General features: G+C 34.8%; 9 protein-coding genes across 9 annotated transcripts; 6 read left to right on the forward strand and 3 right to left on the reverse strand. All coding sequences in view use genetic code 12, as the record gives it.

The window, feature by feature from the left end:
• Nucleotides 1-118: 118 nt before the first annotated feature.
• J8A68_000513 (uncharacterized protein) lies at nt 119-2,794 on the forward strand (the record flags this gene model as incomplete). The annotated part of the gene is made up of 1 exon (XM_049409186.1): nt 119-2,794. The coding sequence occupies one exon, from the start codon at nt 119-121 to the stop codon at nt 2,792-2,794; it is 2,676 nt and encodes an 891-aa protein (XP_049266122.1).
• Nucleotides 2,795-2,877: 83 nt separating this feature from the next.
• Nucleotides 2,878-3,921, reverse strand: J8A68_000514 (mitochondrial 37S ribosomal protein bS1m; the record flags this gene model as incomplete). Its single annotated transcript, XM_049409197.1, has 1 exon — nt 2,878-3,921. One exon carries the CDS (start codon nt 3,919-3,921, stop codon nt 2,878-2,880), a length of 1,044 nt encoding a protein of 347 aa, XP_049266123.1.
• A 198-nt stretch (nt 3,922-4,119) lies between these two features.
• Nucleotides 4,120-5,496, reverse strand: MDM10 (Mdm10p; the record flags this gene model as incomplete). The annotated part of the gene is made up of 1 exon (XM_049409208.1): nt 4,120-5,496. The coding sequence occupies one exon, from the start codon at nt 5,494-5,496 to the stop codon at nt 4,120-4,122; it is 1,377 nt and encodes a 458-aa protein (XP_049266124.1).
• A 481-nt stretch (nt 5,497-5,977) lies between these two features.
• On the forward strand, nt 5,978-6,637 carry HIS3 (imidazoleglycerol-phosphate dehydratase; the record flags this gene model as incomplete). The annotated part of the gene is made up of 1 exon (XM_049409219.1): nt 5,978-6,637. The coding sequence occupies one exon, from the start codon at nt 5,978-5,980 to the stop codon at nt 6,635-6,637; it is 660 nt and encodes a 219-aa protein (XP_049266125.1).
• A 231-nt stretch (nt 6,638-6,868) lies between these two features.
• On the forward strand, nt 6,869-8,146 carry J8A68_000517 (uncharacterized protein; the record flags this gene model as incomplete). The annotated part of the gene is made up of 1 exon (XM_049409231.1): nt 6,869-8,146. The coding sequence occupies one exon, from the start codon at nt 6,869-6,871 to the stop codon at nt 8,144-8,146; it is 1,278 nt and encodes a 425-aa protein (XP_049266126.1).
• A 322-nt stretch (nt 8,147-8,468) lies between these two features.
• J8A68_000518 (uncharacterized protein) lies at nt 8,469-9,916 on the forward strand (the record flags this gene model as incomplete). Its single annotated transcript, XM_049409242.1, has 2 exons — nt 8,469-8,506; nt 8,572-9,916. 2 exons carry the CDS (start codon nt 8,469-8,471, stop codon nt 9,914-9,916), a joined length of 1,383 nt encoding a protein of 460 aa, XP_049266127.1.
• Nucleotides 9,917-10,029: 113 nt separating this feature from the next.
• J8A68_000519 (uncharacterized protein) lies at nt 10,030-10,803 on the forward strand (the record flags this gene model as incomplete). Its single annotated transcript, XM_049409253.1, has 1 exon — nt 10,030-10,803. The coding sequence occupies one exon, from the start codon at nt 10,030-10,032 to the stop codon at nt 10,801-10,803; it is 774 nt and encodes a 257-aa protein (XP_049266128.1).
• Nucleotides 10,804-10,887: 84 nt separating this feature from the next.
• On the reverse strand, nt 10,888-12,216 carry J8A68_000520 (uncharacterized protein; the record flags this gene model as incomplete). The annotated part of the gene is made up of 2 exons (XM_049409264.1): nt 10,888-12,094; nt 12,170-12,216. The coding sequence occupies 2 exons, from the start codon at nt 12,214-12,216 to the stop codon at nt 10,888-10,890; spliced, it is 1,254 nt and encodes a 417-aa protein (XP_049266129.1).
• A 1,409-nt stretch (nt 12,217-13,625) lies between these two features.
• PZF1 (Pzf1p) lies at nt 13,626-14,840 on the forward strand (the record flags this gene model as incomplete). The annotated part of the gene is made up of 1 exon (XM_049409275.1): nt 13,626-14,840. One exon carries the CDS (start codon nt 13,626-13,628, stop codon nt 14,838-14,840), a length of 1,215 nt encoding a protein of 404 aa, XP_049266130.1.
• Between the last annotated feature and the right edge of the window lie 94 nt (nt 14,841-14,934).

Below are 14,934 nucleotides of genomic sequence, written 5' to 3' on the forward strand. Positions count from 1 at the left end.
CCCACCACCCACTGGCAAATATGAGGATGTCTTAACTCAACCCTTAACAATAAAAGACTCAGGAGTACTTTATAGATCCCTACTCAAATCACGATATACCTACCTCCACATCTGTCCCATGTTTAAATTATATTGGGTTAAACAGAGTTCATATGCCCGAAAATTGGCAGAGATGGATCGTCCATTACCAAAACATTTAAAAGAAGATCCATTGATAAATCGAGTGTCGGTGTTGGGATATGAGGTGAATGCGAGGGATATTATGGTGAAGTTATGTGATGCTGGGATTGAACTTGGACCGCATCTGATGGAGGTTCGGATATTTATTGCGAAAGATGGTAGACCTGAGAAGGCGATGACTAAGAAGGAGGAAAAGAGGCGAAGGATGGAGGAATTGGAGAGGCTTAAGAAGGAGCAAGAGGAGGAGAAGAAGAAGATTGAGGGAGATGGAAAAGTTGAAGTGGAGGGGGATAAAAAGATTGAAGAGATAGAGAAGGACTCTGGTGGACAGAATAAGATAGAGGAACTACCTGAAGATAAAGATTCGGATGAAAAGAAGGGTAAACCAGTCCAATCTCAAGGTTCTGAACAAGCGGAGGACAAAAGTAAAGCACCTACAAACAATGAACACGAATCTGAAACACAAAAGAGTGAAGATACTAAGAAGGAAGAGCAAGAGAAGACTAACGACAATAGCAATAACGAACACCAGGAGAAATCTGAAAGCAATACTAAGGTCTCAACTGATAAGGATGAAAACCAAACGGAAGCTGTAAGCGAAAATGCTGAAGGTGAGAAAAGTAAAGAAGAAGAGCAATCATCAAAGGAAGATCACACACAAGATACTAAGGATGAGGAAGAAAAGTATCCAGAAACAGTTCATAAAGATGATGCAGATTCAAAGAAAGCCGATAACGATACAACTTCAGCAGAGAACGACGATAATGGAAATATCGACCCTTCAATAAAGACAATCCAAGAACAGAAAACACCAACCAAGAGTCCTAAGAAACCGAAGAAAACTTCTAAATCAGCCCCGACACCCTCGCAGTCAAAAGAAGGACTGTCTAGCGAATCATCCAAAAACGACATGAGTTCCGCTGAGAACAGAATCATGATTGCCAATTTGAATCGAATTGCATTAGAAGACCCATCGTTGAATGAATTAATGAAAACTGTTGCTCGTGGAGGTGCTTCTGCTCAAGAAATTGCCAAATTCCAAAAATATATCCAAAGAGCCAGAGAAATGGGTCCTGCCCCAGGTACCGCGGGTTCATCTCCATCGCCATCTCCATCCGCCGCAACTGCGAAGAAGACACCTACTCCTAAAAAGCCCCCAAAGGAAAAGAAACCTCCTAAAGAGAAGAAACCTCCCAAGGAACCTAAAGAAAAGAAACCACCAAAAGAGAAAAAACCAAAGGAAAAGAAACCCAAGGTTCTTAAATCACAAATCCCCAAAAATGAGAAGCTAACTGCATTTCAAGAAAGATATTTGCTAAATGCGACATTGCTATTTGAATTTGTTGAGAATTCAAATACGAGATTCCAGATACCTAAAGATGCGATCTGTGAAGTGATGCCTCCTGAGACTATGATGAATGCTGAAGAGGGTGATAATTCAGATAATAGGGATATTTTGATTAGCTTCATTTGGTTGCATAATCAGAAAGAAGTTGATGTGTATGAAGCGAAACTTGCTGAATATAATAGAAAAATTAAGGAGCAGGAGGATAAAAAGAAAGCTGAGGAAGATGGAATAAAGAGATTGGAAGAAGAAGAGGAACGGAAAAAGGAAGAAGAGAAGAAGCAAGCGGAGCAGTCAATTGGAACTGCAGAAGAGGGAACAAAGGACAACGAAAACGTGGAAAGCCAAAAGCAGGCAGGCGATGCCGACCTGAACCAAGAACAGCCTAGCGTTACTGAATCCGAATCAACCATCAAAGAAGAAGAACCTGATACAAGCATCAAAACTGAAGAAACCAATACGGCTGATATTGAACAAGACGCAGCCGAAGTGGAGGCACCAGCGAAGAGAAGGGGTCCAATCAGACGTGGTGGCCGTAAGAAAAGACGTGCGCCTCCAAGACGTGCCGCTCCAGTACCGAAAGCTCTCAAAAAGCTCGAACCACCAACAGAACCAGAATATAAATTCACCCCCTTTTCATTCACCATCAGAGGAATACCTTCTCGATTTGTACCTATTTTCACGAATAGTGTCAAACCATTAGAAGAAGTCCAGAAGAAGATGGAACATATATTAAAATCCGGAACTAGAATACCGTCGTTTTATTTATGGTACCAACTTGATGGGAAATTGGATGAGGAACTTGCTGAAGATATTAGGGTGCAGTTGAATCAAGAGGAGAAGAAAATGACGGGGATTCCTTCTGTGCAACCGGAGAAGGCTCCAAGTCAGGCCAAGAAGAGAAAAGTTAAGGAAACTTCTGAAGGAAAGAAGAAGATCAAGGTTGAGGAAAAGACTGACGGGGTCGAAGCGACGGAAAAGACTTCGGAGCGTGAAACTCTCCTGACTGGTGGAGAAGCAGAAAAGCCTATAAGTAAGGAAAATGAAAACCAAACTACTGTGGATGGCAAAGGAACGGAAGAGCCTACTGGTGTAGATGTTAAGGACAATGGCGAAATCCCCAACGGCGAAGAGGATGGTGAAGCACAAATCGGAGATACAGTTGAGGTTAAGAAGGAGCCTGATTCAGAACAGGTTATTGAATCAGCAAAAGTTGTAGCGGATGATTCCGTGGAAATTTCCCAACAAGATAGGGAAGAGATAGAATAGACCCATGTCGAACTGTACGAAAGATGTATAATATAAATGTAGTATTATTTAAATTGTATATACAAGAGAGATCAAAAGATTACTTAACTGGTAGGAAGGATCAAATTTAATAAACTTTGTAAACTATCATTTTCACCTCTAATTCTACTGGTAGATCTAGTTTCAGAACCGTCCAATACTGGTTGACTTGACTTTTTATGCATCCATTCACCAGTTCTTATACCATCAGCCGTGAGCTTGACGGAACCATCCCTATTAAGTTCAGCTGCTTCGATCTTAAATGGCATAACGAATTGTCTAGTATGTTTTGCTGGATAATTTTTTGCATAATTTCTTTGTAATCCAATAGTATGATCGTGAACATATACAACAAACCCGGCGATGGAAGCTTCTTTGTTACCGACCAATCTACCTGGAGCCACAGTGTCATATTTAAGACCATTGGGAGTATTGGTTATTCTACCTTTTTGATTATAAGATAATCCACCAGTACCGTGAATAGAAGGACGACCTCCTTTTTCCTTAGTGAAATCAGTCAATCCGATTTTTTTTCTAACAACACCTTGAGATTCTTGTAAGAATTTCCTTAAATATTCATTCATAGTAATTGCTGGAACTTGTTCAAGTAATGCAACTGGATGATTCTCAAGTAACCAATTTTTGAAATCTTTATAAATGACTGGATTTTGTTTTAAAATGATTTTCACTTCTTTGACTGATGAATCATCAGATAAATTCAACCAATTTGCCATACTTCCTCCAGTATTTGTAGGTTGTGATTTGTTTTTGGTAGCTGGAAATAATGGACTTTCTCGTTGATGAGTGGTATGTACTGGAATTCCAAGTTCTTGAAATTTAACCTTATTGAAATATGGTCCTGGAGAAAATTCAACATCAGGCATACTGATTTTGTTATCAATGTTATTGAATGCAATATATTGAGCCGAGATGGGTTTTGGCAATGTGGTTTTCATCCCAAATTCAGATCTTGCAACATCACCTGGAGGGGTATTGATAACTAAATGGGTGGGTACCCTTGAAGTTTTGAGAATGTTTTCCTGGAGAGGTTTAGGTACTTGAGCAAACTTCGAGTTTCTCAATAGCTGCTGAAAGTTTGGTTTCCCCATTGTTGCTTTCTGTCTGTCTTCTCTATTGGAGATTTTGGTTCGACCGGATTCTGTTGATTTTCTTTACCAAAAAAAATTTTTCAATTGCAATTGGTGAGAAAAAGATAAACTTTATTACCCGGACACTCCACTACTATCTATCTATTAAAAATTACAAAAGAGTACAATTATCTATATGTTGAACATTGCCCAACTATTCTAAAATGAATATGAAAATGCTATTCCTAATTTATTAAACTCAGGAATATGAGTCACAGGATTCAATCCCACTTTTACCCCAGTACTAACCAAAAAATCCTTACATCTACCTTCCCAAAGTAATTTAATCATTTTATCATTCAAACTAGTTGATAGTTTCAAAACACTCGAGAAATCACTCTCATTGACTAAGAGTTGGAACGCAGTGGTTACTGTCTCGTTTGTATGATTTGCTTTGGTTTTATTGTTGTTGTTGTTGGTGTTTAACAACTTTGGATTTATTCGATATGAATTATCCAGACTCTCAATTGGATTTATAATACTATGATTTCTATAAGGACTTATAGGCATCTGTTTATTGTGGCTTTGGTTATATTTTCGTATTAGTTTATTCTCTCTTGATGACATTGTTATATCATGATTTTCAAAAGTTGGGAAATTATACTTTTTACCATAATTATATAATTCAAATCCTAATGATAAATTACTTGCATATGAATACCAATTAAAATCATATCGGGAACAAAATGTAGATGCAACCGATGTTTTAACTGTATATGTGGAAGAAATATGCCCAATTATAGGATTAATGGCAAGTGTCATTGTGAGTGGTTTGCCTGTGGATGTGGATCTAGTGGAATATCTGAATGCTGTAGACAATCCGGGACTCATTGTTCTTGAAGCATACCATATTTCAGTACCTACCGATATTACAGAATTGTCAAATTTGGGCATCAATACTGGATGGTGTTGTTGTTGTTGAGACTGGTGCTGTTGCTGTTGTTGAGGGGATGAAGTTCCAAAGTTATATAAACATCTAAACCCAAGTAACGATTCATTGGTTGAATAAATAAACTCTCTCAGATATTTAGATGTATTATTTTGAAGATATAATATCATAGTTGCATTCTTATCAAGATGTGGATTGCTTATTGTTTTGATCAATAGTTGAGTATTATTGGTTATTCGTTTAATTATCATTGCTTCTAAAGCCGACCCAGGGAAATACATTCTTCCATACAATAAGGAACTACGATCATATTTATTCTGTGATTTATGATTACTGGTGTTTGTTGCGTATGGTTCAATAATTCTGAATCCTGCAATTGCATCTTGTAACGAAATTTCTTTGGTTCCCATAGTATTAGTTAAAGGAATTGAGGAATATAAATAAGCCAATGAACCATTGATGGAGTGATAATTTGATAATGTGAATGAAGAAGCCAGATGTTCTGTTGTTTTCGATGATGTATCTATCTTAAACCCATTGGGAATGGGGAATTCTAATAATGCTTGAGATGTTGCCGTTATATTTGAGAAGATATTGTCTTCATTCCAATTTGTTGATTTGTAGAAGCATTTCTGAAGATATTCCATATATGTATACATTTATCTATTTGATGTAACTTAATGTCAATATGTTTTGAATTGGATTGATGATGCTAATATAATTGATTGTTTTGAATAATGGGATGGAATTTTTCATTCAGGGATTCTGGTACTAGAGGGGAACAGAGGGGGGCGGGCAAAAAAAACAATCGCTTTAAAGTTTATTTGAGTAGAACCAAGAGACTTCCCAAGTAGGATGGCGACGCGAAGAACAGGAGGACTAATCTGAACCGAAACTTTTTTTTTCCCGTGCGAAACAAGTCCAATATTTCATTACCACAGTACCAAATAATAAATTGTTTATCTGATAGTAGAAACTCCGTACTAAAATTTTAATTTATTGATTGACTCATAATTAAGCGCGCTTCCACTTGTCAATGAAAAAGATAAAAAAAGAAATCTCCAATAAATTTTCAGTAATTTCTAATTATTCATTAAAGCATTTCATATCCTAGGAACTAAGCAAAAGATGTCCAGGTCTACTACTATTAAAAGAATAACCAACGAAACCAAGATTCAAATAGCACTTAGTCTCGATGGAGGTGAAATATCACTTGAAGAATCAATCTTCCCGAAAGAAAAACATGATGAACATGCTAAACAATTATCAGGAAATCAATTAATTAATGTTCAAACCGGGGTGGGATTCTTAGATCATATGTTACATGCTTTAGCTAAACATTCAGGATGGTCATTAATTATTGAATGTATAGGTGATTTACATATTGACGATCATCATACTTCCGAAGATGTTGGTATTGCATTGGGTATGGCTTTTAATAAAGCTCTTGGACCAATTAAGGGGGTTAAACGATTTGGTAGTGGGTTTGCTCCATTAGATGAAGCATTAAGTAGAGCTGTTGTTGATTTAAGTAATAGACCATATGCTGTTATTGATTTAGGATTAAAAAGAGAAAAGATTGGAGATTTATCATGTGAAATGATTCCTCATGTTTTAGAAAGTTTTGCTCAAGCTGCTTCTATTACAATTCATGTTGATTGTTTAAGAGGGTTCAATGATCATCATAGAGCCGAAAGTGCATTTAAAGCTTTAGCTATTGCTATTAAAGAAGCTATCTCAAAGACTGGAAAAGATGATGTTCCTTCTACTAAAGGTGTCTTATCTTGATCTCCTTTACCTTCCCTCCTCCCCCTTAGACTATTGTATAAATATAAGTTCAATAAGAAAAGTGATTGTTTAATGGTGAATCTTCCATTCTGATATGGCGCCTGGTTAACAAAATGAAACCGAAAAAATAAAATTTCTTTGATCTCTTCGCATTAGTTAAATTTTTCATTTTTGCAATTCTTTTCTATCACCCACCTTCTTGTTCGTCTTCTTCTGAAAACTGTAGCAAACATGTTAAACCACACTCAAAGAAGATGTTTCTCGGTAGCATCTAGATTCTTATTTAAGAATGAAATACGACCAGCAGTTACACCTCGTGATTTAAAAAAAGGGGATGTTAAAACATTTGAAAGAAATTTCCCCATTGATCAAGATGATCAAAAACCATGGGATAAAAGAAATATGTCAAAAGATGATTTCTTTAGAAGAAAATATGCAAATATAAGTGATGAATATCGTGAGAAATTAAATGAAAAGGTGGCAAGACAAAGAAGAATGAGAGAAATGAGATCACATCAAGAATATGAAGAACGTCAAGAAATTAGAGAACGAGCAAGAGAAGAAAGAAGAAGACATCAAAAACCCTATAGTAGATATGCAACTGCTTTTAATCCATTGTTTGAATATGTATTTGGAACTCATGCAGTTAAGTCTGTTCTTCAAGCAAATAAACGGGTTTGTAATGCATTATATGTTTATAATTGTAAAGATTCTGAATTAATTAAATTGGCAAAAGAAAAACATGGAATAAGAGTTATAGAAGCCGAAGATAAAAATGAATTAAATGTCTTAAGTAAGAATGGTGTACATAATGGGGTTGTATTGGAAACTAAAGGGTTAGATTTACCTGTTATTAGTTCAGTTGGAGAATCTGAAAATGGAGAATATAAATTAAACATTCATAGTGATGAAGACAATTCTATAATTGAAGTCATTAAACCAGTCACAAGACCAGTAGTTGAAGATCCAACAAAGACACTTCATCCATTAGCTTTATTTTTAGATGAAATTCAAGATCCTCAAAATATGGGTAATATTGTTAGAACAGCATATTTCTTAGGGGTTGATTTTATCGTTGTTCCAAATCATTCAAGTGCAAAATTGGGTGGGGTTGCCAATAAAGCCTCGGCTGGTGCTTTAGATATGATGGATATATATCAAACAAGTAATACTTTAAAGTTTGTTACTGATGTTCGTGCTAAAGGTTGGCACGTGATAAGTACTAGTGGTACACCAGATTCAATTGAAGATAAGAATCTTCAACGTAAGAATAATACTACTTATCAAGAATTAAAGGGTAAATTTATAGAATTATCTGATTTAAGAATGATATTAAATAAAACTCCTGTTATGTTAGTTATTGGTAGTGAAGGTGAAGGAGTTAGAACCAATATTAAACTTAGATCAGATTATCTTGTTGGTATACCAAAGGGAAGAGAAGGTGATGCCATAGTAGACTCATTGAATGTGGTTGTTGCTACTGGTATAGCCATTGCCAATTGTATTTAGAGAAGTCACTAGTTGTTATGTAATTCGTGTAAATATAAATGTTGAGGTTAGAAATCATAAGCCATTTTCTCTGGGGGGATTGATTTCCGTTTTGGGGAGTTGGGATTTCGTATATCCCCAACAAACTATTAATAGCAAATGTCAATTTATAATTGATATAAATAATTGAATTGCTCAATTTCTTTAATGTTTCTTCTTCTCCCGTCTTCCTTCTAATAAGAAGACAGTTAAGGCTATTCGTGCAATATTAAATAAGAGACACTTTACCTCAATTGGTTACCACGCCGAATTCGCATTTGTTACATACTTAAGTATTTATAAGATGACTACGAATATTCACTTAGTTATACTTGTTCATGGGTACGTCATACTTCCATTCACAATCTAGTTAATCCACATCCATTTACTAACGCTCTTCCTACTAGACTCTGGGGTAATCCAACTCATTTAAGTTATCTTGAAAAACAAATTACACAAAACATAATCCCATCCCAAGGCAAAGACAATGATAATGACAATGAAATCATCCAAGTATACAAGACAGGCTCACATTCAGGATATATGACATATGATGGAATAGACATCAATGGCAAACGAATCTCAGATGAAATATTAACAGAAACCAAAAGACTTGAAAATAACCCCGACCATAAGATTATCAAATTCTCCATAATTGGTTATTCATTAGGTGGATTAATTGCAAGATATTCAATTGGAATTCTTTATAGTCATGGATATTTCAATTCTATTAAACCAATTAATTTTGTTACATTTTGTACTCCACATGTAGGAGTACGTAACCCAATGACTCCCACTCGATCTATTAGAATATATAATAAATTAGCTCCATTAACCCTTGCAATCACAGGTAGACAACTATTCCTAACTGATAAAGTTGGAAAATTTAATAAACCATTATTAGTTTGGATGGCTGATCCTAAATCATTATTTTATAAAGTATTAAACCAATTTAAATATAAATCATTATATTCCAATGTGGTTAATGACAAGAGAACTTCATGGTATACTTCCGCTATATGTGCTTATGATCCTGTGAACTCTGTTCTAAATAGTAATCCAATAAACATTAAAGCAACTTATGTAAAAGGATATGAACCTACTGTTATAGACATCAACCAACCCGTATCATATGAAGAACAGGGACATCATGCAATTCATGATCTGAGTTTATGGAGATATATGTGGATGATATTCAGTTTTCTAGCATTATTATTTAAAACTATTATCCATACACCAATTTGGGCCATTGCCGTGATTATCTCATCAACTTTACAAACCATTAGATTGAATAAAAGAGTTCGGGAATTCTTAAGTGATACTTCAAATAATTTACTTCATTTATATGAATATGTTGAACAAGAATTAACTGATTTTGAAAATCATGAATATCGTAATGAAACAACAACAACAGCAGCAGCAAATAAAACTGAATCTATTATGAATGATATTGAAAATGAAGTGAGTGATAAACTACTGGACACTCAGGATTCATTTGTTGAACATGTATATGAAACTTTAGGTTGGGAAGAACCTCATTCAAAAACTGCTTCTCCATTGTATTTGAATGAAGATCAACAGTATATTATCAAGAGTTTGAATTCACTTGAATGGAATAAATACCCGGCAATATTAAGACATACTTTACGTACTCATTCAGATATAATTGTAAGAAATGAATTTGATCAAGATGTAAATGAAGGTAAAGTTGTTATTAATCATTTTGTAAATGAAGTATTTAAAACGCAATAAATGAAAAAAGCGCAATTTTTTGCAACTTTTTGTAGGGTGCGAAAAAATATCAGACATGGTTTCAATTTTGCAATCTTTCAGCGGTTAAAAATGATAAATCAATATTCAGACTAATGACAAATTGCTTTAGAACTTTATTTGGATTAAGGATAAGTTTAATTAGATTTACGCCAAGAGAAATACTATTACAAGCAACTTCATACTTAGACTATAGCGATAAATTACAAATGATTAAAAAAACAAATGAAATTAGAATACTCCCGTTAACCGTTAACATACCATTACAGGATTCCCTATTGGTATCAACAGTCACTCAATCAAAAGAATGTAATTGGAATTTGAGATTAAAAACTTGTTGGAATAAATATATTTTAATCTATGTCAGATTACAAAATTCAAAATCTGCATTAGAATCATTATTTCATGACATTAAGAATTGGATCGATTGTATTCAAAGAATTGAAAATGATGCAATTTTAATCCACTGTAAAGAAGATGCTTCATTAATTAAACTATTAAAAATGAATTCACCGATATTTGGAGTTCTTATGATTGTATTAAGAAAGAATGGAGGTTTTGATGTTTTTAAAAGTAAAGATATTATTCCATATTTAGATGAAATGAATAAACAATTGATTAAACATATTATTCCACTCCGAGCAAGAGTTGTATTTTATGTTTGGGGGATTTCAATTAATATCCCACAACTGGAATTAATTGCCTATTTTAAAAAAATTGGTAAATTAATCTCTTGGAGATTTGCACCAATTGGTCAATTTGGTAAATTTCATGTTATTCAATTACAATATGCAAGATTTCTGAATTTAATTCAAATTAAAGATTTAATTTCAAATTATTCTTCTGCTACTATGATCTTACACATCTAAAAAAAGCAAGCTAAGTAACATACATAGCTTTATTTATAAAAATACACCAAAATAGAAATAGAAAACCCCTTCTTCTTCTTCTGCTTAAATCAATTCCACATAATTAGCTGGGAAAATACCGGTAACTCCATTGTTTCTACCCGTCCACCAATCATCAACAGTTTCTGTCTTCTTAAGAATATCAATCACATCTCCCTTCTTAAAAGGTAAATCACCTTGTTGCTCTCCTTTAAAAGTATATAATGCAATTGCTTGATTTGCATTTGTTTTTGGTGGACCTCCAAAATTTGGTTTTGAAGATGTTGGAGGTCTAATTGGACCGCTGTCATTTCCTGAAATCCTCGAGTTACCTAATCTAGTTCCCAATCTATCTACGTCATTATCTCTTCGGTTATACCTTGTATCATATAATTCATCCTCCCAGTTGGCTGTTTTCTTTGAGGAAGTATTTGCACTACTAGATCCATGTGATGTTCCTCTAGTTGACGATCCTCTATTTCGTGATGCGGAATAATCATCATAATCATCGGAATAATCTTCTTCATCGGAATAATTTGCTGCACTTCTTCTATTTCTTCTACTGGTGCTACCAGAACGATTTCTTGAAGATGCTGATTCTGAAAACTCATCGGGAATATCATCATAATAATCAGAATTATACTCATCATCTTCATAAGGAAGTCTATTATTAAATACTCTTGAATCTAAAACTCTCATAAGTGCTTCACAAGCAGGTGGAGCATCTACTTGACCAGCCAAGATATTTCTGGCTTTACAATTACTTCCATAAAATTTCCGATTAGCTTCACGTCTTTCTACAATAGCTGATCCTTCTAAAGAAACCCCAGCAAATAAACCCTTTGTTTTCGAATAAGCAAACACCGCAGAAACTGATTTCAAAGATGCAGTACCTGCAGCTTCTGCATTTCTTCCCATAGGACCCACAGCCACAGATACATTAGTACCCAACGTCACTGAACCAGCTTGGGCAAAAGTATCAACGGCAGCTTTTGTATTCAAGACAAATACAAAATCAGTCAATTCGGCTCCAACTTGTCCTCCTACACCTGCACCTGCAGTAACTATAGCTGAAGGTGGAGACCAAGTTCCATCGGGTAATCGAGCAACAATTACCCCGGATCCTGCTCTACCTGAAAATAAAAATCCAGCTTTTAATACGGTGATGATTGCTAATCCTTTGGCATTCTTTAAGATATGAGGGGGAATGACTTGATCTGCTCCTGCTATTTGATTGGGTTTGACAAAGGATGATAAAATTTTAGCAGCCTTTCTATTGAAATGGGGGGTGGTTAGTAGATTGAACTATAGGGGTTCCTCGGGGCGGAGTATAATGGAGAATACATACTTTGATTCACTTTTTAAACTTCTTGGTATTGGATTATTGATACCCATTTGATTGCTGATTGATTATTGATTGCTAATTGTTGATTGAATAATAAAAATTGATTTTGTTGAAAAAGTGAAATTAGAAAATTGAATTGCCCCTTTCTTTCTTTGTGAGGGTCTCTCTTTGAAATTTAATTAAGGAAATTTGTGTGTGTGAGTGTACTGAAGATGGACCAGCGCAAAAAAAAAAATGATGCGCGGTCGGTTCCATACGGAAGTAATGGAAGGAACGAGAATCATTTTTTCTTTGCTGAAGCGACAGACCCCCTATCTTATGATTAGATCATTCGACTACAAGAATACTACTGATGGCATAAACAATTCTCAAGAGAACCTAGTCCTAAACGACCCAGCTGTATCTAATTCCCTATGAATGAGCTAGAGGTACAAAAACAAATGTGTTACTGACTTGACTTAAGATTTAGGACCATTCGCAGCAAAAAGATGTCATTAAATTTCTTAGCGTTTTTTTTCCTGATAGCTTGAGATGTATTGATATCCACTGTCAGTTTCAGGTGTCAATTCGTAATCTCATAAGCTCAATCTCCATACTTCTTCATATTGAGTTTAAATAACAACTACATGTGGGGATGTTATAATGACGTAATTATGTAAATTTTTCAATCGACGGAAATCCATGTCAACCGAGCGAGCTCCACCCCTCCCAGAAAAAAAGAAATTAAATTAAACTATTCTTATCATAAAAAATTATTCAGAATCAATATAGGTCGAATTAACGCCTTGATTATCACTCTCTGTGGTTATTTATATTAATATAAGTCAGGAAAAATGAATGCAAAAAAAGTAGCTTCCCCACCAGGAGTCGAACCTGGAATCTTCTGGTTCCAACCGAGAAGTGGTTACGAAATCGTAGCCAGACGCCTTGACCATTGGGCCATGAGGAACGAAGCTTGCAAATTTTCGAAATATCCGATTGACCATATCATGCTAGAAAACACAAAAATCAGGTTGCGCTGGATGACAATTTGTAGTTCCTTAGTCTCGCTATTGGTTTTGAAGTTATATGTGTTGTAATACCATGTCTGTAAAATGTTAAATTCCGAAATTCGAGGAGACTTGTTTAATAAAAATGGTTGCAAAAAATCACGAACAAACGAGTTTTTTCCTTCGCCACCAATAACGCGTCAAAAGTGGAATCTCCACTTTGTATATCAGGCTAATGAAAAGACCATAGCTTCTAGAATCGGTCGCTAATGCAAGCCGATCAAGTCCCCTCTCATTTAATTATCTTTTATATGAGTAAAAACGTAGAAGCGCAAGTGTAATATCATGTTGCGCGTTTTGTGGTTCTCATCTTTTTTTTTTAATTTTTCATGAGCGGAGTTGATTTGAAAAAAAAAAAACATAAGGGGCAACCCCATCTCATCTCAAGAGAACTTCCAAGGACATCAACAATGAATGATACTGATACTGAATCGGTCATATCGAGAGTGTCTTCTTCATCTTCTAGGCCCAAGAAATATCTATGTAATCACGATGGGTGTAATAAAGCATATAGTAGACCTTCACTACTAGAGCAGCATAAAAGGACCCATACAAATGAACGACCATTTCCATGTATTCATCAAGGTTGCAATAAATCATTTATGCGTAAATCTCATCTAGATGTCCATTTAATATCTCATTCCTCGGCAAAACCCTTTCATTGTTCAGTTTGTGGGAAGGGTGTTAATACTCCTCAACATTTGAAAAGACATGAAGTAACCCACACCAAATCATTTAAATGTCAATATGAAGATTGTTCAGAAGCATTTTATAAACATCAATCATTAAGACATCATATATTATCAGTACATGAAAAAACCTTAACTTGTTCACAATGTAATAAAACATTTAATCGACCCTATAAATTAGCCCAACATAAACTTCGACATCATGGTGATGCTCCAGCATATCATTGTGATCATCCGGGATGTTTTTCAAATTTCAAAACCTGGTCAGCTTTACAGTTTCATGCAAAGCAAGCCCATCCAAAATTGAAATGTAAAGTATGTGGCAAAGGATGTGTTGGTATTAAGGGTTTAAGATCCCATATGATAAGTCACGACGAAGATAAGATGATTAAATTATGGCAATGTACTTATTGTGATATGGGTAAGTTTTCTAAAAAGAGTGAATTAATAGATCATTATAATAATTTCCATGATGGTAATATACCAGAATCATTATTAAAACCAACTGAAGTAGAACGACTTGAGGAAATATTACAAAATGGGTCAAATGTAACCAGTTTAAACGATATCCAAAACTATCAAGTTATTTCCTCGGATGATGAAGAAGAAGATGAAAATCAATTTGCTGACACAAGATCGGATACAGCCCGATCTCAGAGGTCTTTAAATTTGATGGAAAATGTTTTGGGAAATGGTAAATCCATTATTAATCTAATTCTGTCAAGCATAGCTAAGAAGATACCATGTCCTAAACAAAATTGTAATAGAACCTTCACCAGAGATTATGATCTCAGGCGGCATTTGAAATGGCATGAAGAGAATCTAAATAAGATAGAACAATTCTTGACCGATTTGGAACGAACAGAAAATGGTACTAATGGGATTGAAAAACAACAAAATGGTGTCACGCTTGTGGAAGTAACTCTCGATGAATGATGAGAGACTGTACTATACAATTATAGAGAATATGGAGAGAAAGTTAAACCGTTATTATAATTTATTTTAAAACTATGTAGCAATAACCTGTAAT

Source organism: Hemisphaericaspora subhashii (genome assembly GCF_019202705.1).
Source record: "Hemisphaericaspora subhashii strain CBS 10753 chromosome Unknown scaffold7, whole genome shotgun sequence".
Taxonomy (NCBI): domain Eukaryota; kingdom Fungi; phylum Ascomycota; class Pichiomycetes; order Serinales; family Debaryomycetaceae; genus Hemisphaericaspora; species Hemisphaericaspora subhashii.